At 44.1% G+C, this 19977-nt stretch overlaps 3 protein-coding genes across 8 annotated transcripts; all 3 read right to left on the reverse strand.

The window, feature by feature from the left end:
• Nucleotides 1–651: 651 nt before the first annotated feature.
• LOC106594089 (zinc finger protein 182) lies at nt 652–3795 on the reverse strand. Of its 2 annotated transcripts, none has more exons than XM_045710757.1 (4): nt 3522–3795; nt 2844–3054; nt 1689–2522; nt 652–1421 (listed from the first exon to the last, which is right to left on the reverse strand). In XM_045710757.1, the coding sequence occupies exons 1-4, from the start codon at nt 3528–3530 to the stop codon at nt 931–933; spliced, it is 1545 nt and encodes a 514-aa protein (XP_045566713.1). In that variant the 5' UTR covers nt 3531–3795; the 3' UTR covers nt 652–930. The 2 variants fall into 2 exon arrangements, with proteins under 2 accessions (XP_045566713.1, XP_045566723.1); XM_045710767.1 differs by having other exon boundaries at nt 3448–3792.
• Nucleotides 3796–9664: 5869 nt separating this feature from the next.
• On the reverse strand, nt 9665–14714 carry LOC106594105 (zinc finger protein 2). 4 transcript variants are annotated; one of them, XM_045710726.1, is made up of 5 exons: nt 14418–14704; nt 13265–13608; nt 12882–13113; nt 11251–12213; nt 9665–11093 (listed from the first exon to the last, which is right to left on the reverse strand). In XM_045710726.1, exons 3-5 carry the CDS (start codon nt 13057–13059, stop codon nt 10201–10203), a joined length of 2034 nt encoding a protein of 677 aa, XP_045566682.1. In that variant the 5' UTR covers nt 13060–13113; nt 13265–13608; nt 14418–14704; the 3' UTR covers nt 9665–10200. The 4 variants fall into 4 exon arrangements, with proteins under 4 accessions (XP_045566682.1, XP_045566675.1, XP_014040953.1 ...); XM_045710719.1 differs by having other exon boundaries at nt 12882–13608; XM_014185478.2 differs by lacking the exon at nt 13265–13608 and having other exon boundaries at nt 14418–14692.
• A 296-nt stretch (nt 14715–15010) lies between these two features.
• Nucleotides 15011–19285, reverse strand: LOC106594097 (zinc finger protein 658B-like). Of its 2 annotated transcripts, none has more exons than XM_014185474.2 (4): nt 18727–19285; nt 18240–18423; nt 16755–17925; nt 15011–16530 (listed from the first exon to the last, which is right to left on the reverse strand). In XM_014185474.2, exons 2-4 carry the CDS (start codon nt 18261–18263, stop codon nt 15647–15649), a joined length of 2079 nt encoding a protein of 692 aa, XP_014040949.2. In that variant the 5' UTR covers nt 18264–18423; nt 18727–19285; the 3' UTR covers nt 15011–15646. The 2 variants fall into 2 exon arrangements, with proteins under 2 accessions (XP_014040949.2, XP_014040946.2); XM_014185471.2 differs by having other exon boundaries at nt 18718–19285.
• Nucleotides 19286–19977: the final 692 nt, after the last annotated feature.

The raw sequence follows: 19977 nt of genomic DNA on the forward strand, positions 1-19977 counted from the left end.
AAAAGAAATCGGAGTAATTTATGGTCTGTTTGCATTTATTTTAGAGACTATTTATACAGAACATTTGTATAAAACCTGTATAACAGGTATTTATAATTATATGACCAATATTTTAGATTGAATGTAATTTATGATACATCACATGCCTTACTTTTATTTTCCTGCATCAGTAAAAGCAAGAAATGCATCACCTACTGCCGTTCATATCAATTAGACTGGTTTTGTATTTCTCCCTGACCAAGATGGCTGCCATTTTGGCTCCACTATGGGACTTTGAGGGTTTATGGCATAGCCCGTCTTGTAATTTAATAGGATATTTTAATAGGATCTCTATGGCGCCAACTAGTTAGCTACCTGGCTGACGTTAGCTAACCTCATGCATTGTGAATGGACTCGAAATTATCTCGAGAATGACGCTGTGCCTGCGTTAATCCACCGTTGCTGGCTTTGCTACGAAGAACAAAATGTTGTTCTTTCCCTGTTGCGTTCAGCTCAAAGAAAAGTTACGTCAGTCAGTGAAGTGAGAACGTAAACAACCGCTTATCCAACGTTAGCTTAGCTAGCTAGATTACTACTTCCTTGTGTCCTTTAGGTCCTCTCCTGCCTGGACATTACTGCCACCATCTGAGCTGGAGGGAAAGACAACAGGAGTCATAACCAGAATGCTACTTTATTAATCATGACGTGGTTATTCTCAGTGAGGAACATTTCACAAGTGGGCTACAAGTCACGGTTGATTTCTTAGCACCATCACAGCATTGATGAAAAATTAACAAAAAAGACACCTCCCCCCCCCTTTTTGTTGATCATATGTTGATTGATGAGATGAGTGAGAGTTAGCATGATTATCTTACTGATCAGAGATGGCGACAACACAGACACAGCTTCAGCGAGAAGAAGAACTCTACCTACTAAGAGACAAAGTCGTGGTTAATTGTCATAGTATTGGCAGTCCTGCATCTCTGTATCACTCTCCATCTTAGGCACTTTCTTGGACATCTGAGCCCTGGTTAACTGCTTTGGCCTGTCCATGGTGGCCAACTGCTTTGGCCTGCCTAACTGGCGGGTCGGTCCGATGGGCTTGGCATCATGTGTCCGCTGGTGCTGCCGGAGCCCTTGTTTACGGACAAAGCTCTTGCCGCATTCGATGCACTCGTGGGGTTTCTCTCCTGTATGTGTTCTGAGGTGGACTTTGAGGTCAAATTCTCTGGGGTAAGTCTTGCCACACACAGGGCAGATGAGACGCTTTTCTCCCGAGTGAGATCTCATGTGTTTGTGTAGTTCTGGGAGGTTAGTGTATTCCTCGCCACACACTAGGCAGCCGTGAGATGTGACGGTCGTGTGGTTCTCCTGGTGTTGTTCAGCTTCTCCCGATGTACAGGGACTCCCCTCACCAGTGGACCAGGAGCTGGGATAATCTCCTGTGGGATAGAAACAGTGTGCAAATCTGAGCTGTTTCAGATACCTTATTTCCTAGTTGTTTTAATGTCATTTAATGCCATTTCATTTTTTTTTTTCTCACTCTGTAGCCCACACACTATTTGTAGCTTGCAAACCAGGGTCCTACCACTTCCATTAATGTTTTACATGCAACGTGCTAAATGTTAAGCTGTTAGGAGTGTAGGCTGTCGTCATCAATCATGATTAATCAATAATAATAAATCAATGACAGCATAAAGTGTTCTCACCTGTGTGCACTTTCTGATGCGTTTTTAAATTTCCTTTCTGCGTGAAACTCATCCCACACACAGAGCACTGGTAAGGCTTTTCTCCTGTGTGTGTTCTCATGTGTCTGTCCAGGTAATATGTTTGAGGGAACTCCTTCCCACAGTCTGGGCATCTGTGAGTCTCCTTAGCTCTCCTCTGTCGGTGTTCAAGTTCTCTTGATGCAGAGGGACTCAACTCCCCTTCAGAACAGTGAAGCCGCTGATGAATCTTCAGATAGCCTTTCTGAGTGAAACTCTTTCCACAGACTGAGCAAGGATGTTTCTCTCCAGCGTGCGACTTCTCGTGCGTTGTCAAATTTCCTTTTTGAGTAAAACTCTTCTCACACAGAGCGCAAGAGAAAGGCTTCTCTCCTGTGTGGGATCGCTGGTGTACTTTCAGTAATGCTTTATGAGTAAAGGTCTTCTCACACACACAGCAGGTGTAAGGCTTGTCTCCAGTGTTTGTCTTCAAGTGAACCTCCAGAACATTCTTTGAAGAGAACTCTTGTCCACAACAGCAGCCAATCTTGTCATCCGGGTCTGTTTTAATCTGTTCAGAATGTTTCTTCTGGTGGTGGTATCTCAAACTACATTGATGAGTGAAGCCTCTCCCACACTCAGAGCAGGTATAAGGCTTCTCTCCTGTGTGGGTTCTCATGTGTATTTGTAGTGCCGATAATGTCTGGCAGTGTTTCCCACAATCTGGGCATGGGTGGGTCTTTTTCTGCCTCGTTCTGCGTTTTATCTGGTGTTGTTCAGGTTCTCCTGATGTAGAGGGTCTCTCCCCGGCTGCAGAGTGATGGCTGGGACTCTCTCCTGTGGGGATGAGACAGGACAGATATAGTCAGTGAGACTGAGTCAGACTCAGGTTCTCCTGATGTAGAGGGTCTCTCCCCGGCTGCAGAGTGATGGCTGGGACTGAGTCTAAGTATATTGTACATACCTACTGGGTTTCTCCATTGTTTTACACCACCTCCCGTGCTACTCCCATTCTCAGATTTATGGCAACACACAAGACTGAGTCCCAAATCATGCCACCCTATTCCCTATATTGTGCACCACTTTTGATTAGAGCCTCATGGACCATAGGGTGCCCTTTGGGACCCATCTCAAGTGAGCCTGGCTCCAGCTACCCACCTGTATTATCTAGTTCCCAGTCTTCTTCTTCTTTGACTACGATATTAAATGTTGGTGTTTCACTGTTGATGTCCAGACTCACAGTAACCCTCTCCTGACCCTGCGGTGTGTCTTTCTGATCACCATGGATACTGTCCTCCTGGTCACCGGACACAGTGGGTTGGGGTTCAGTGGTGCAGGATGAAGACGAACTGGACGGGTCTTCAGAGTCCTATGATGAAGAGTGACAGCGCAGTTTTCACAACAAGCTTCATTATGAAAGATGGACTCAGCAATATGACACCATACTTAACAGCAAGGCAATGTCTCTGCTTGTTATAGAAATGACAATTTCTCAGTAATGAGACCGTTCCAACTAAATATACCTGGTTTAAAAGCGATCAATCAATGCAAACAAAATTACAGCAGCTAATTTTCATTGGATTTTCATTCACCTGGCTAGCTAGCGCTGGTCAGTTAGCTTATGTTAGCTGACGTTACATACCTACTACAAAACAAAATCACATCATCAAGCAACAACAACGTAGCTAGCTAGTACTGCTGTTGCTAGCATGCATTGTACTCTACAAAATACTGAGCAACTTGACTTGCAAGCTAGCCGCACCATTTGGTATAGCAACAAACGAGCAGTTTGCAGAGCAGAAAAGCGATGTGGCTAGCACACGTTCAGATGACTACCTCTTCCATTGTAACTCAATCCCTGAGCTAGCTAGCTAACTGATAAATTAGATATACATCTAGTTTAGTTTTAACTTATGATGACTGCCAATGTTGTTGGTCGTAACCTCGCGTCTCGTTGGGTGTAGGCTGGGAAATACCAACACCTGAGAATATTTAATCTAAAGTTACTGTATTCTTTTTACAAATAGCTATGCTAACGTTACAATGTACATTTAAATAAACTGGTAAATAAACTGTCAAACTCTCCTTGGCTTCCTACTTCCGGTTTAGATTGTCTTTTGAATGTGCATTAGCGCCGACATGCGGTCTGGAAGTTAAAGGCAATAGATTACAGATCTCTTGCAGTGGTGCAACGTACTTAAGTCAAAATACTTTGAAGTACTACACAAGTAGTTTTGGGGGGTATCTATACTTTACATTTTTGACCACCTTTTACTCCAAATAATGTACTTTTTACTCCATACATTTTCCCTGACACCCAAAACTACTCATTACATTTCGAATGCTAGCAAGACAGGAATATGTTTCAATACACACATGTATCAAGATAACATCCCTGGTCATTCCTACTGCCTCTGATCTGGCAGACTCACTAAACACATGTAAAATATGTCTGAGTGTTAGAGTGAAACTCTTGAGTAAATGAGGGATACAAATTATGTTATGGTGTAGGATGCATTTTCCTGGCATGGTTTTGGGAAACGCTGCCTTAGAGCACGTGCAAACTCATTCTGCGGAGGGCCGGGTGTCTGCAGGTTTTCGCTCCACCCTTGTACTTGATTGGCGAATAAAAGGTCACTCATTAGTAAGGATCTCTATCTTAATTGAAAGGAAAAAAACAAATACCTGCAAACACTCGTCCCTCATTACAGCCAATTTGAGTGATCACCCTAAACCAGGGCTCTCCAACCCTGTTCCTGGGGAGCTACCATCCTGTAGGTTATAACCAGGGCTCTCCAACCCTGTTCCTGGGGAGCTACCATCCTGTAGGTTTACACCAGGACTCTCCAACACTGTTCCTGGGGAGCTACGGTCTTGTAGGTTTACACCAGGACTCTCCAACACTGTTCCTGGGGAGCTACGGTCCTGTAGGTTTACACCAGGACTCTCCAACACTGTTCCTAGGGAGCTACCATCCTGTAGGTTTAATCCAGGGATCTCCAACCCTGTTCCTGGGGAGCTACCATCCTGTAGGTTTAAACCAGGACTCTCCAACACTGTTCCTGTGGAGCTACCGTCCTGTAGGTTTAAACCAGGGCACTCCAACACTGTTCCTGGGGAGCTACGGTCCTGTAGGTTTACACCAGGACTCTCCAACACTGTTCCTGGGGAGCTACGGTCCTGTAGGTTTACACCAGGACTCTCCAACACTGTTCCTGGGGAGCTACGGTCCTGTAGGTTTACACCAGGACTCTCCAACACTGTTCCTGGGGAGCTACGGTCCTGTAGGTTTACACCAGGACTCTCCAACACTGTTCCTGGGGAGCTACGGTCCTGTAGGTTTAATCCAGGGATCTCCAACACTGTTCCTGGGGAGCTACGGTCTTGTAGGTTTAAACCAGGGCTCTCCAACACTGTTCCTGGGGAGCTACCGTCCTGTAGGTATAAACCAGGGCTCTCCAACACTGTTCTGTCCTGTAGGTTTACACCAGGCCTCTCCAACACTGTTCCATCCTGTAGGTTTTTGCTACAACCTTCATGTAGCGCACCTGATTCTAATAATTAGCTGGTTGATGAGCTGATTCTAATAATTAGCTGATTGATGAGCTGAATCTGGTTAGTTACAACTGGAGTTGGAGAGAAACATATAGGAGGGTTGCTCTCCAGGAACAAGGTTGGAGAGCCCTGGCTGAAACCAGTTTCCTTTATTCTGTCAGTTACCTGTAGCTATCTGACCGCTTCGGAAATCAAACGTTTTATAGACCCCTTTCTGTTTGCAAACATTGCCGCACGAGGGCGATGTGCGCAAGTTGGTGGAAGAACAAGGGGGAGTTCTTATAGAATGCCAGCAAAAAAAGCCTCTATTTACATGTTGCTTATGAGTGCATTTCACACTACCATTGGATTATACTTGGATTTTAAGGCTCGTATGAATGTCCTGCTTAATATAATGTTTGTGTCATCACAAATCAACTGCATTATACTTAAACACTTCAACTTCAACCAGTAAAATGGCTCCTTGGCTAGCTTTTGCAACAGGCTATAATCAATGAGCGTTAGCATTCTAGCTAACAACTGCTATATCCAAAATAGTTATTTTGCAAAGTTCACAACCAAATATAATCTTAGCGACTGTTCAAGCAATAATCAAAACATCATTGTAAGCCTATAAGAACCTCAAAAAGTTATTTTGTTTAGAAGTAATAAAAACGTAAATATAGGCCATGTTGAATGGGGGCAGATCGCGATGGCTTTCTTCCTGCCGCCGAAAGAGTCGCGCATCTGTGACGTTAGTGTGTCGTGCCCTGGATAACGGTAATAAAGGAGAGAAAAACAGCTATTAGAACTCTGTATAATGGTGGCAATAGCTGTATCAAACTCTGTCATGGAACATCCTCGAGGTTTAACATTTACAAAGGAATACGACAAGGTTGTCCAATTTCACCTTTTTTATTTTTGTTAGTATCTCAAATGTTATGCTCATTAGTTCATAAAAGTCCATTTGAAGGCATTACATTCCAGTCCAGAAAGATCAAGATATCCCAACTGGCGGATAACACCTCACTTTTTTTGAAAAATGTATCTGAAGCTAGATTAGCATTGGATATCGTGAAGCAGTTCTCCAAAATCTCAGGCTTGACTTTAAATCTTTCCAAATGTGAGTTGTTTGTTTTGAAAGGAGCTGTCAATCCAGCATATTGTAACATCTCTGAAAAAGATACTGTAACCTACCTCGGTGTAAAGATCACCAAAAATCTTAAGGCTGTGAATGATCTTAATTTGAACCCTGTAACTGAATCTGTCAACAACAAAACAATTATCCTCATGGTTAGGGAGGGATTTAAGTCTTCAAGGAAGGGTGCTTTTATCCAAAGCTGAGGGGCTATCTCGTGCATCCTATCTTTTTTCATCTATTGACATTCCCAAATCCACTTGCTGTACCTTAGGCTTTTGTACAACTTCATATGGAAAAACAAGCCACATAAGATAAAAAGTGATGTTATCACCAACAGGGTTTGTGATGGCGGTCTAAATGTCTTAGATTTCACTCTCTTCAATCAGATATCAAAGGTCAACTGGATTAAAAGGTACATAAAAAGTCCTCCGTTTCTGGAATATTATACCTCATTTTGTTTTTCAGAAGTTCGGAGGGCTTAATTTTTTACTACAATGTCCATATATTGTGGGTAAACTTCCTGTGAAACTGGCGGTTTTTCACAAGCAGGCTTTAATGTGCTGGGCTTTGTTGTATAAACACAACTTTTCACCTCATGAATGTTTTATATGGAACAATGGGTCGATATTACATAGAAATAAGATGTTATTTAACCATAAATGGTTCTCGAAAAACATTGTTCTTGTCAGCCAATTAGTTAATAACAGTGGGAATCTATTTACACGGAGAGAATTTATGGAAATATACAACTTTGAGGTTTCAAGCAAGGAATATGACACTGTTATTAAAGCTATACCTAGTGGGATAAAAACTTTACTTCAGAATAATGCATATTTTGGAATATCTCCGATTGTAAGCAATATTCAGTTGAATGGCATTGGTCTACTAGATACGAAATTCAACAATCGTTTAATAAGGGATATTTTCTACAGGAAGTCTATTCCCTCTGCGATATTTTGTTGGGCTTCATCGTTTGATGTAAACTGGCGCCGTGCTTGGCTCACTCCACACAGATTTATGGTGACCAATATAGTAAAGGAGATCTCCTTTAAGATAATCCATAGATTCTATCCGTGTAATAGCTTGATTTCTAAATATATATTTGACGTTACCAGTGAATGCAGTTTTTGTGAACTAGAAACTGAATCTATTTTACACTTATTCTGTAATTGTTTATATAGTGAAGTGTTCTGGACTGACGTAAAACTATATATTGGCCTCAAATTGCTTACAACCATTGAAATTACTAAGTTTGACATTATTTTACTACACTGATTCCTCAATTGAACGTGAGTATGTCATAAATCTCTTTATTTTATTAGGAAAATGTTTCATACACAAATCAAAATTTATGAAAAAAAAAGCCCCTTTTCCTATTTTTTTTAAATCTGATTTGGAACAGTACTTAGAGTCTTTAAAATGTATACAAAACAAAATGTCAAAAAAATGTATTCGATATATGTCTGTATTTGGTTTGATATAATGTGGAATAGTTTTATTTAATTTTTCTCTAATTTCTTTGGATTCCCTCTGGCTGTTATGTTATGTTTTGCATGTTACTGTTAATAAAAAAAAAATTAATAAAAAAAAATATATATTTTTTTTAAATACAAAATAAAAAAATAAATAACAAAAAAAAGGAGAGAAACGTTTTTGCCCAAATGTTCATTTATTGGACCATGGCGTTATATGAAATGCATGTAATTGCTTAGTATCATGATAGCTTCAATAAGTAAAATAAGATAAAATAAACAAGAAATAAAATGCATCGGATAACATAGTATGATTATCTTATACAACACAGTGGACTGTATTATACTGATCACAACACACTAGAGGTCGACCGATTATGATTTTTCAACGCCGATACCGATTATTGGCGGACCAAAAAAGGCCGATACCGATTAATCGGCCGATTTAAAAAAAACGTGTATTTATTTGTAATAATGACAATTACAACAATACTGAATGAACACTTATTTTAACTTAATATAATACATCAACAAAATCAATTTAGCCTCAAATAAATAATGAATCATGTTCAATTTGGTTTAAATAATGCAAAAACAAAGTGTTGGAGAAGAAAGTAAAAGTGCAATATGTGCCATGTAAAAAAGCTAACGTTTAAGTTCCTTGCTCAGTACATGAGAACATATGAAAGCTGGTGGTTCCTTTTAACATGAGTCTTCAATATTCCCAGGTAAGAAGTTTTAGGTTGTAGTTAAAGAAATTATAGGACTATTTCTCTCTATAAGATTTGTATTTCATATACCTTTGACTATTGGATGTTCTTATAGGCACTTTAGTATTGCCAGTGTAACAGTATAGCTTCCGTCCCTCTCCTCGCTCCTACCTGGGCTCAAACCAGGAACACATCGACAACAGCCACCCTCGAAGCAGCGTTACCCATGTAGAGCAAGGGAAACAACTACTCCAAGTCTCAGAGCGAGTGACGTTTGAAACGCTATTAGCGCGCACCCGGCTAACTAGCTAGCCATTTCACATCGGTTACACCAGCCTCATCTTGGGAGTTGATAGGCTTGAAGTCATAAACAGCGCAATGCATTGCGAAGGGCTGTTTGAATGAATTCTTACGAGCCTGCTGCTGCCTACCATCGCTCAGTCTGACTGCTCTATCAAATCATAGACTTAATTATAACATAATAACACACAGAAATATGAGCCTTAGGTCATTAATATGGTCGAATCCGGAAACTATCATCTCGAAAACAAAACGTTTTTCCTGTCAGTGAAATATGGAACCATTCCGTATTTTATCTAATGGGTGGCATCCCTATGTCTAAATATTGCTGTTACATTGCACAACCTTCAATGTTATGTCATAATTACGTAAAATTCTGGCAAATTAGTTTGCAACGAGCCAGGCGGCCCAAACTGTTGCATATACCCTGACTGTGTGCAATGAACGCAAAATGACACAATTTCACCTGGTTAATATTGCCTGCTAACCTGGATTTCTTTTAGCTAAATATGCAGGTTTAAAAATATATACTTCTGTGTATTGATTTTAAGAAAGGCATTGATGTTTATGGTTAGGTACACGTTGAAGCAACGTGTACCTAAGCGATTATATGCAACGCAGGACAGGCTAGATAAACTAGTAATATCATCAACCATGTGTAGTTAACTAGTGATTATGATTGATTGATTGTTTTTTATAAGATAAGTTTAATGCTAGCTAGCAACTTACCTTGGCTTCTTACTGCTTCGCGCAATGTAAAGCAGGTGGTTAGAGCGTTGGACTAGTTAACCGTAAGGTTGCAAGATTGAATCCCCAATTTGACAAGGTAAAAATCTGTCGTTTTGCCCCTGAACAAGGCAGTTAACCCACCGTTCCTAGGCCGTCACTGAAAATAAGAATGTGTTCTTAACTGACTTGCCTAGTTAAATAAAAGGTCTAAAAAAATTAAAAAAATAAAAAAATCTGCCAAATCGGCATCCAAAAATACCGATTTCCGATTGTTATGAAAACTTGAAATCGTCCCTAATTAATCGGCCATTCCGATTAATCGGCCGACCTCTACAACACACACAAATACGTGCGCGCATACAGACGCGCGCACACACCAGAAAGAAGAACGATTCTGTAGTCATAAGAGGCATGGTGGGTGTCCAAAATAGCACCCTATTCCCTATATAATGCACTACATTTCAGCAGAGCCCTCAAGGTTCCCATATGGGCCCTGGTCAAAAGTAGTGCACTATATAGGGAATAGGGTGCCATTTGGGATGAAGATATGGACTCAGCCCCATGTTTAAAGGTGCCAGTACTGCCAGTGTCCTCTCTCCATCTGCGGTAAGGGCATGAGTCTCTCATATTTACATTGATGTATGTATTTTTTGCTTAGCTCTTCCTACCCTGGGTGATTGGTTGGACCTTCCACTACTAGAGCCCACCCTGGGTGGTCTGCCTAAATGGCGGGTCGGTCCCATGGGCTTGGGAGCATGTGACCGCCGGTGTTGTTGGAGATTGTTTTTCCGGACGTAGGCCTTCCCGCAGTCATAGCACTTGTACGGTCTCTCTCCTGTGTGCGTTCTGAGGTGGACCCGGAGGTCGTATTCCCTGGTGTAAGTCTTGCCACATTCAGGGCAGAGATAGTGTTTTTCTCCCCTGGGGGACATGGTGGGTTTCTGTGGTGCCGGAAGGTGGTGGCTTCCTTCCCTCTGCGGTGCCGGGAGGTAGTGGCTTCCTTCCCTCTGCGGTGCCGGGAGGTGGTGGCTTCCCTCCCTCTGCGGTGCCGGGAGGTGGTGGCTTCCCTCCCTCTGCGGTGCCGGGAGGTGGTGGCTTCCCTCCCTCTGCGGTGCCGGGAGGTGGTGGCTTCCCTCCCTCTGCGGTGCCGGGAGGTGGTGGCTTCCCTCCCTCTGCGGTGCCGGGAGGTGGTGGCTTCCCTCCCTCTGCGGTGCCGGGAGGTGGTGGCTTCCCTCCCTCTGCGGTGCCGGGAGGTGGTGGCTTCCCTCCCTCTGTGGTGCCGGGAGGTGGTGGGTTTGCGGTGCCGGGAGGTGGTGGGTTTGTGGTGCCGGATGGTTGTGGGTTTGTGGTGCCGGTAGGTTGTGGGTTTGTGGTGCCGGAAGGTTGTGGGTTCCCTCCTTGCCAATCTGATTCAGGCATCGTTGTGGTTTCCCAACATTATGTCTGTTGTCCGGAAGTTGTTTCACTGCTTCTGAAGAAGTCGTCCTCATGTCCATGTCAGGCAGGAAACTGGGATCCCTGCCTGCATGACAAACAGACAGAGAGAAAGGAGAGACAGACACAATGCAACAATGTTATTGTTAAGGTGTGGATGAGATTGTTTTTAAAACAACATGGTTTTGATCACTGACAGCTTGCTAGTAGTCCATCAGGAGGTATTAATGGTAGAGGACACTCACCTGTGTGCACTTTAAAATGCGTTTTGAGATTCCCTTTCTGGTTGAACGTCATCCCACACACAGAGCACTGGTAAGGCCTCTCTCCTGTGTGTGTTCTCATGTGTCTCTCCAGTTTGTTTGCTTGTGTGAACTCCTTCCCACAGTCTGGACACTTGTGAAATCTCTTTGCTCGCCGTCGTTCCTCTCCCCCAGAACAGTTGAATCGCTCGTGGGTCATCAGGAGTCCTTTACTGATGAAGCCCTTGCCACACTCAGAGCAGAGGAAAGGCATCTCTCCTGTGTGTGTTCGCTGGTGGACTTTTAACGTATACTTACTAGAGCAGGTCCGTCCACACACAGAGCACAGGGGCTTCTCCTCAGTGTGTGTTCGCTCGTGGGCTTTCCAAGCCGGTTTGTGGTAGTAACCCTTGCCACAGAAAGAGCAAGAGTAAGGCATCTCTCCTGTGTGGGATCGCTGGTGTTCTTTTAATGATTCTTTATTGAACCTCTTGCCACACACACAGCAGGTGTAAGGCTTGGCTCCAGTGTCTGTCTTCAAGTGAACCTCCAGAACGCACTTTGAGGAGAACTCTTGTCCACAGCAGCAGGTTATCTTCTCATTTGGGTCTGTTTTAATCTGTTCAGAATTCCTCTTTTGGTGGTATCTCAAACTACATTGATGAGCGAAGCCCTTCCCACACTCAGAGCAGGTATAAGGCTTCTCTCCTGTGTGTGTTCGCTGGTGTGTTTTCAAAGCTTGTCTAATAATGAACGTTTTCTCACACACAAAGCAAGCGTAAGGCTTCTCTCCTGTGTGGGTTCTCATGTGTATTTGTAGTGCCGATAATGTCTGGCAGTGTTTCCCACAATCTGGGCATGGGTGGGTCTTTTTCTTCCTCGTTCTGCGTTTTATCTGGTGTTGTTCAGGTTCTCCTGATGTAGAGGGTCTCTCCCCGGCTGCAGAGTGATGGCTGGGACTCTCTCCTGTGGGGATGAGACAGGACAGATATAGTCAGTGAGACTGAGCCAGACTCAGGTTCTCCTGATGTAGAGGGTCTCTCCCCGGCTGCAGAGTGATGGCTGGGACTCTCTCCTGTGGGGATGAGACAGGACAGATATAGTCAGTGAGACTGAGCCAGACTCAGGTTCTCCTGATGTAGAGGGTCTCTCCCCGGCTGCAGAGTGATGGCTGGGACTCTCTCCTGTGGGGATGAGACAGGACAGATATAGTCAGTGAGACTGAGTCAGACTCAGGTTCTCCTGATGTAGAGGGTCTCTCCCTTATTTTACAACATCTCCTGTGCTTCTCCTGTTATAGAATTTATGGCAAAGCTATCCAAGAAAGCTCCCCAAATGGCACCCTATAAAGTGCACTAATTTTGACCATAGCCATAGGGTTCTGGTCAAAAGTAGTGGACTAGATAGGGAATACCATGCCATTCTGGTCAACAGTAGTGCACTATATAGGGAATAGGGTTCCATTCTGGTCTACAGTAGTGCACTATATAGGGAATAGGGTGCCATTCTGGTCTACAGTAGTGCACTATATAGGGAATAGGGTGCCATTCTGGTCTACAGTAGTGCACTATATATAAAGGGAATAGCATACCCTTTGGGACCCATCTCAAGTGAGCCTGGCTCCAGCTACCCACCTGTATTATCAAGTTCCCAGTCTTCTTCTTCTTTGACTACGATATTAAATGTTGGTGTTTCACTGTTGATGTCCAGACTCACAGTAACCCTCTCCTGACCCTGCGGTGTGTCTTTCTGATCACCATGGTTACTGTCCTCCTGGTCACCATGGTTGTTGTCAGGACCCGGGGACACCATGGGTTGGGGTTCAGTGGAGCAGGATGGAGACGGGCTGGACGGGTCTTCAGAATCCTATATGATGAAGAGTGACAGTGCAGTTTTAACAGCACACTAGCTAGTTACACTATTAATATGTAGATTTAGCAATATGACACCATCCTAAATAGCAAGGCAATTTTTGTTTGCTTGTTATGGAAAAAGACAACTTCTCTTTGAAATAAACCTTTCCAGCTAAGTATAACTGGTTTAGGAACTATCAGTGGAGAAGGTGGAAAGCTTCAAGTTCCTCGGCGTACACATCCCTGACGATCTGAAATGGTCCACCCACACAGACAGCGTGGTGAAGAAGGCACAACAGCGCCTCTTCAACCTCAGGAGGCTGAAGAAATGTGTCTTGGCCCCGAAGACCCTCACAAACTTTTACAGATGCACAATTGAGAGCATCCTGTCGAGCTGTATCACCGCCTGGTACCGAAACTGCACCGCCCGCAACCGCAGGGCTCTCCAGAGGGTGGTGCGGTCTGCCCAACACATCACCAGGGTCACACTGCCTGCTCTCCAGGTCACCTACAACACCCGATGTCACAGGAAGGCCAAAAATATCATCAAGGACATCAACCACCCGAGCCACAGCCTGTTCACCCCCATATCATCCAGAAGGCGAAATCAGTACAGGTGCATCAAAGTTGGACAGGTAGGCTGAAAAACAGCTTCTATCTCAAGGCCATCAGACTGTTAAATAGCCATCACTAGATAACTTCCACCTGGTTACTCAACCCTGCACCTTACAGGCTGCTGCCCAATGTACATAGACATGGAATCACTGGTCACTTTAATAATGGAACACTAGTTACTTTAAAAATGTTTACATACTGCTTTACTCATATGTACATACTGTTTTCTATTCTACTGTATTTTAGTCTATGCCACTCCGACATTGCTCGTCCTAATATTTATATATTTCTTAATTCCATTAATTTACTTTTAGAGTTTTAGAGACTAATGCACTGTTGGAGCCAGGAACACAAGCATTTCGCTACACCCGCAATAGAATATTTTAAATATGTGTATATGACCAATAACATTTGATTTGATATCAATCAATGCAAACCAAAACACACCAGCTACTGTTGATTGTATTGTCATTCATCTAGCTAGCTGGCCAGTTAACTAGCTACGTTACCTTACTAGAAAACTACATCATATCAGCGAGCTACGACACAGTTAGCTAGTAACGTTACTGATGTTGCTACCATTCACTGTACTCTATAGAATACTGAGCAACTTGATTTGCTAGCTAGCCACAACATTTGGTATCGCAACCGCCGTGCAGACTGCAGAAAAGAGATGTGGCTAGCACACATTCAGAGTCTTACCTCGTCCATAGCATATGCAATGAATCCCCGAGCTAACTAATTACAAAGCTCATTTAGTTTCAAATGTACAATGATGACTGGCAATGTTGTTGGTCGTAACCTCGAGTCTCGTTGGATGGAGGCTGGGAAATACCAACGCCCGAGGCTATTTAATCAAAAGCTGCGGTCTTCCTTTCATTACATTTTTCTGCAAAAGTGTTTTGAACGATGAGATGTTATAAGTGAAGTTCGGTAAACTGTCGAACTCCGTTTGGCTTTTTACTTCTGGTATGAGGTTGTCTTTTGTTTGTGCTTTAGCGCCCCTATGCGATCTGGAGAACAAAGACAATAGAGGACAAGTCTCTTGCAACGTAGTTCTCTGACCGTTTCTGAAGTCAAATGTTTTTATAGATCAAGGTAATAAAGAGAGAAATACGTTTTTCCCCCCTCCCAATGTTAATTTATTGGTCCATGGTATTATGACATGCAAGTCACTGTGGATTTCTTAGTCTCATGACAGCTTCAATAAGTAACATAAGATATAAAAAACACAAGGGCTAAAATGCAAACACTTAATTTTTGTTGATTAAAATATGCACAGGATGACAACTATAGTCGGAATGCTTATCTTACACAATACAGCAGACTTTATTGTACTGATCACAGACGAGGAAGCAACACACACACATCACCACCATCCGGGCTGAAGTCTAAAGACAACAGATGACATATCTTACAACTTAGCCATCTCTGCTTATACTGTCAATGAAATCAAAATGTTCTAAGGCATATACAAAAAGGCCAACGTTTGATACTGGCATTATGACATGTACGTCACTGTGGATTTGTTTTGTATCATTACAGCTTCAATAAGTAAAATAAGATATTTTTTATTTCTTTTTTAAACACTAGAATGGACAAAAATGCAATCGCTTAATTTTTGTTGATTAAAAATATGTACATTACTATAACTACAGTTGGCAAGATTATCTTGCACAGTGGTAACAATTATTATACTGATCATAAATGAGGAAGCAACAACAACACACACACACACACACACACACACACACACACACACACACACACGGAAGCAAGAAGAACAGTTCTGTTTAGTCATGGGAGACATTGTGTGTCCAAAATGGCACCCTATTCCATTTATAGTGCACTACATTTGTCCAGAACCCCATGAGCCCTGGTCAAAAGTAGTGCATTATATAAGGAATAGGATGCAGACATAGCCATGGAGTTTAAAGGTGCCAGTACTGCCAGTGTTCTCTCTCCATGTCTGGTAACGGCATCGGTCTTTCCACTCGATGTAAAGGCATGGGTCTCTCCACTGTATGGAACGGCATGGGCCTCTCTACACTAGAGAACGGAGGCATGGGTTTATCAACCCTGGACAACTGCTGCTTAGAGCTTCCCATCCTGGGTGATTGGTTAGGTCTTCTGCTACTGGAGCCCATGCTGACGGGCCGGCCTAACTGACGGGTCGGTCCCATGGGCTTGGGAGCATGTGACCGCCGGTGTTGACGGAGCCCTTGTTTCCGAACAAAGGTCTTTCCGCATTCATCACACTGGTACGGTCTCTCTCCTGTGTGCGTTCTGAGGTGGACCCGGAGGTCGTATTCCCGGGTGTAAGTCTTGCCACATTCAGGGCAGAGATAGTGTTTTTCTCCCCTGGGGGACATGGTGGGTTTCTGTGGTGCCAGGAGGTGGTGGGACGTTTCCTCCCTCTGTGGTGCCGGGAGGTGGTGGTTTGTTCCATCCTTCTGTGGTGCCGGGAGGTGGTGGTGGGTTCCCTCCCTCTGCGGTGCCGGGAGGTGGTGGGTTCCCTCCCTCTGCGGTGCCGGGAGGTGGTGGTTTCCCTCCCTCTGCGGTGCCGGGAGGTGGTGGGTTCCCTCCCTCTGCGGTGCCGGGAGGTGGTGGGTTCCCTCCCTCTGTGGTGCCGGGAGGTGGTGGGTTTCCTCCTTCTGTGGTGCCGGGAGGTGGTGGGTTTGTGGTGCCGGTAGGTTTTGGGTTCCCTCCTCGTCATGCTGATGGAGGCAGCGTTGTGGTCTCCCAGCTTTACGTCTGTTGTCCCGAGGTTGTTCAGAGGGAGTCTCCATGTCAGCCACTAAACTGGGATCCCCTCCTGTATAGACAGACACACGGACACTCAGTGGGCCCATATGGGCCCTGGTCAAAAGTAGTGCACTATAGATGAATAGAGTGCCATTCGGGACTCAACCAATGCAACATGCAACAATGTTATTGTTAAGGTGTGGATGAGATTATTGTTTTTAAAACAACATGGTTTTGATCACTGACAGCTTGCTAGTAGTCCATCAGGATGTATTAATGGTAGAGGACACTCACCTGTGTGCACTTTAAAATGCGTTTTGAGATTCCCTTTCTGGTTGAACGTCATCCCACACACAGAGCACTGGTAAGGCCTCTCTCCTGTGTGTGTTCTCATGTGTCTCTCCAGTTTGTTTGCTTGTGTGAACTCCTTCCCACAGTCCGGACACTTGTGAAATCTCTTTGCTCGCCGTCGTTCCTCTCCCCCAGAACAGTTGAATCGCTGGTGGGTCGTCAGGTATGCTTTACTGAGGAAGCCCTTGCCACACTCAGAGCAGAGGAAAGGCTTCTCTCCTGTGTGTGTTCGTTGGTGGACTTTTAATGTAGTCTTATTAGAGAAGGTCCGTCCACACACAGAGCACAGGGGCTTCTCCTCGGTGTGTGTTCGCTCGTGGGCTTTCCAAGCCGGTTTGTGGTAGTAACCCTTGCCACAGAAAGAGCAAGAGTAAGGCATCTCTCCTGTGTGGGATCGCTGGTGTTCCTTTAGCCGTTCTTTTTTACCGAACCCCTTGCCACACACACAGCAGGTGTAAGGCTTGGCTCCAGTGTCTGTCTTCAAGTGAACCTCCAGAACGCACTTTGAGGAGAACTCTTGTCCACAGCAGCAGGTCACCTTGTCAGCTGAGTCTTTCTTCTGGTGTAATCTCAAGCTACTTTGATAAGTGAAGCCTTTCCCACACTCAGAGCAGAGGTAAGGCTTCTCTCCAGTGTGAATTCTCTGGTGGACCTTCAGTGCTGATAAGGATGGGCAGTGTCTCCCACACTCGGGGCAGGAGTGGGTCTTCCTGACTCCCCATTTCCTCTTCTGTTGTTCAGGTTCTCCTGAAGCGGGACTCTGTCCTTTACTCTTCTCCGTCTCCTCTCCTGTGTGTGTCCTGTTGTCTGTCTCCTCTCCTGTGTGTGTCCTGTTGTCTGTCTCCTCTCCTGTGTGTGTCCTGTTCTGGTGTCTCCTTAGTGTGTACAAGGAGACAAACTTCCTCCCACACGCTAGGCAGCTGTGAGTCTTAGTTTTGCGTTTCACTCGTCGTTGTTCAGGTTCTTCTGCTTCGGAATGTTCAGGATCTTCTAGATTCGGAATGTTCAGGATCTTCGTATTCGGAATGTTCAGGATCTTCAGATTCGGAATGTTCTGGTTCTTCCGATGAAGAGGGACTATATTCACTGGCAGATGGTTGGTTGGGACTCTTACCTGTGGGACAGAGACGGGAGAGAATAAGGAACAGAGGCAAGTGAGTCCAGCTCATGTTGTTATTCTTCATTTGGCCCTGGGGGAAATAGTCTCCTGTCCAGTGGGTGTACTTGTACATTCTGTCCCAAGGCTTGTACATCAAGCTGCCTTCCGTTACAGAAACAAGAGATAGGCTCCTGCACCTAGGCTTGCTTAATTACCTACAGACTGTGCAGTCTTTCGTTCAATCCAGCACTAACACAACAACTAACACAAAGTGCTCTAAGTTAATGGACATTAAAGTACATCTCATCTTAACACATCTAATCACTTACCTGTAACACAACAATCCCAGTCATCTTCCTCCTCCTTGACGACGACAACTTTTTGTAGAACTATCCGCAGACTACCCAGTTTTGACCTCTGGTCACCATGGTTCCTGTCAGGACCCGGTGATGACGCCGAGCGCTGGGGCTCCGAAGAACTGGCTGGGGACTGTCTAGATGGGTCTTCTGAGTCCTACGATACAAAATAGAGAGTGTGTCAGTGTAGTCTTAACAAAGTGATAAGGATCTGGGCCTATATATTAATAAAGCGTCTCAGAGTGTGGGTGCTGATCTAGGATCAGGTCCCACCCCCCTATCTACATAATTCATTTGTTATGATCCGAAAAGGCTAAACTGATCCTAGATCGGGCTAAATAGCCTGCGATTCTAGGCTGCTGAAGCTGAGCTAATCTGTATCTGTTTCCGATCTACTATAATTATCTGGCAAGTAACTGTGAAGTCTCTGTGACTGGGATTTAATACTCACGTCACTCACTTTCTCCCTCCGTTCTGGTGGTATGTGTCTCTCTGGAGCTGGGTCTGTCAACCTCTCAGCGCCCCCCTCGTTCTTGGTTCTGCTTGGTTCGGTGCCGTCCAGTGTGTCCACTTGCGCTGACTGGCTGGGGCTAGCATCTTGCTGTATTGTTTTGATGTCGTTTTGCAGTTGGAGTAACCAAGACATTCCCTGGTCCTCTAATTTCATTAAATCATCACTTTCACAATATTCTTCTATTTTACGACGCAACGAGCGATAATTCTTCCCTTTAACGTCGGAGCCATCTTGGCCAGCTATTCCACAACGTTCACACAGGTAACGTAAATTGTTCTCGGTTAAATTCCACAAACTCTGTTCGATTCCATCCAACAACGTTTCCCTCTCTCCGCTCATATTGTCCTACCTACGTACCAACAAAAATGTAGTCAATGGCAAGACAGCTTCACTCCGTTAAACATATTGTTAATTAGTTAGTACAGTATTCTGAAGTGAAGCAGCTAGCTAAATATTAACCATGCTAGCTAGCTTCTCGTCAACTACTTCCTATTTTGTTCTTCACCTTTTTGATTCTAATTTAGGGTTGTATTTTTTTTTGTAATGTTTGCAAACCAATTGAAATGCGCATTACCGCCACCTACTGTACTGGAGTGTGAAGACAGACAGGACGTAAAACTGGTGAATTTCCAAGTAGGTACTGAACGGTTTGTTGAATTGATAGAGTAGAGAAGCAAGTTGTTGCAATGATTATTTATTCAATCAAATACCTTGTGCGGAAGATCACACTGACTGTCTTCACATGATGTAGGTATGCTACTGCTGCCAGTCATCAGGTTTCTTAGCACCATCAGGTAGCTTCAATAAAGTAAAGATAATGTGCTGTGTTGTGTCAATGAATTAAACATAAATATCTGCAATAGCGTACAGTAACTAATGATATCATGAACCTAATTATTTAATAATCAATGGCTTTGATCAGGTCCTTCAAATAGAGTCAGAGCAGGAGTGAGGATTGTGTTTGGGCTCCCGAGTGGCACAGCGGTCTAAGGCACTGCATCTCAGTGCAAGAGGAGTCACTACAGTCCCTGGCTATATCACATCTGGCCGTTACTGGGACTCCCATAGGGCGGCGCACAATTTATTTATATATATATTTTTCAAATTGAACCGTTATTTAACTAGGCAAGTCAGTTAAGAACAAATTCTTATTTACAATGACGGCCTACCCCGGCCAAACCCAGACGACGCTGGGCC

This window comes from Salmo salar, chromosome ssa02, assembly GCF_905237065.1.
Source record: "Salmo salar chromosome ssa02, Ssal_v3.1, whole genome shotgun sequence".
Classification (NCBI taxonomy): domain Eukaryota; kingdom Metazoa; phylum Chordata; class Actinopteri; order Salmoniformes; family Salmonidae; genus Salmo; species Salmo salar.

What these genes read in the sequence shown, in the direction of transcription:
- LOC106594097 (XM_014185474.2), bottom strand. Translation starts at nt 18,263, where the DNA reads ATGACTGGGATTGTTGTGTTACAG. An exon ending in CTGGGATTGTTGTGTTACAG is followed by an intron (nt 17,926 to 18,239) that starts GTAAGTGATTAG and finishes TCTGTCCCACAG; the next exon opens with GTAAGAGTCCCAACCAACCA. An exon ending in GCATTTTAAAGTGCACACAG is followed by an intron (nt 16,531 to 16,754) that starts GTGAGTGTCCTC and finishes CTGTCTATACAG; the next exon opens with GAGGGGATCCCAGTTTAGTG.
- LOC106594089 (XM_045710757.1), bottom strand. An exon ending in CTGGGAACTAGATAATACAG is followed by an intron (nt 2,523 to 2,843) that starts GTGGGTAGCTGG and finishes TCATCCCCACAG; the next exon opens with GAGAGAGTCCCAGCCATCAC. An exon ending in GCATCAGAAAGTGCACACAG is followed by an intron (nt 1,422 to 1,688) that starts GTGAGAACACTT and finishes TCTATCCCACAG; the next exon opens with GAGATTATCCCAGCTCCTGG.
- LOC106594105 (XM_014185478.2), bottom strand. An exon ending in CTGGGAACTTGATAATACAG is followed by an intron (nt 12,214 to 12,881) that starts GTGGGTAGCTGG and finishes TCATCCCCACAG; the next exon opens with GAGAGAGTCCCAGCCATCAC. An exon ending in GCATTTTAAAGTGCACACAG is followed by an intron (nt 11,094 to 11,250) that starts GTGAGTGTCCTC and finishes TTTGTCATGCAG; the next exon opens with GCAGGGATCCCAGTTTCCTG.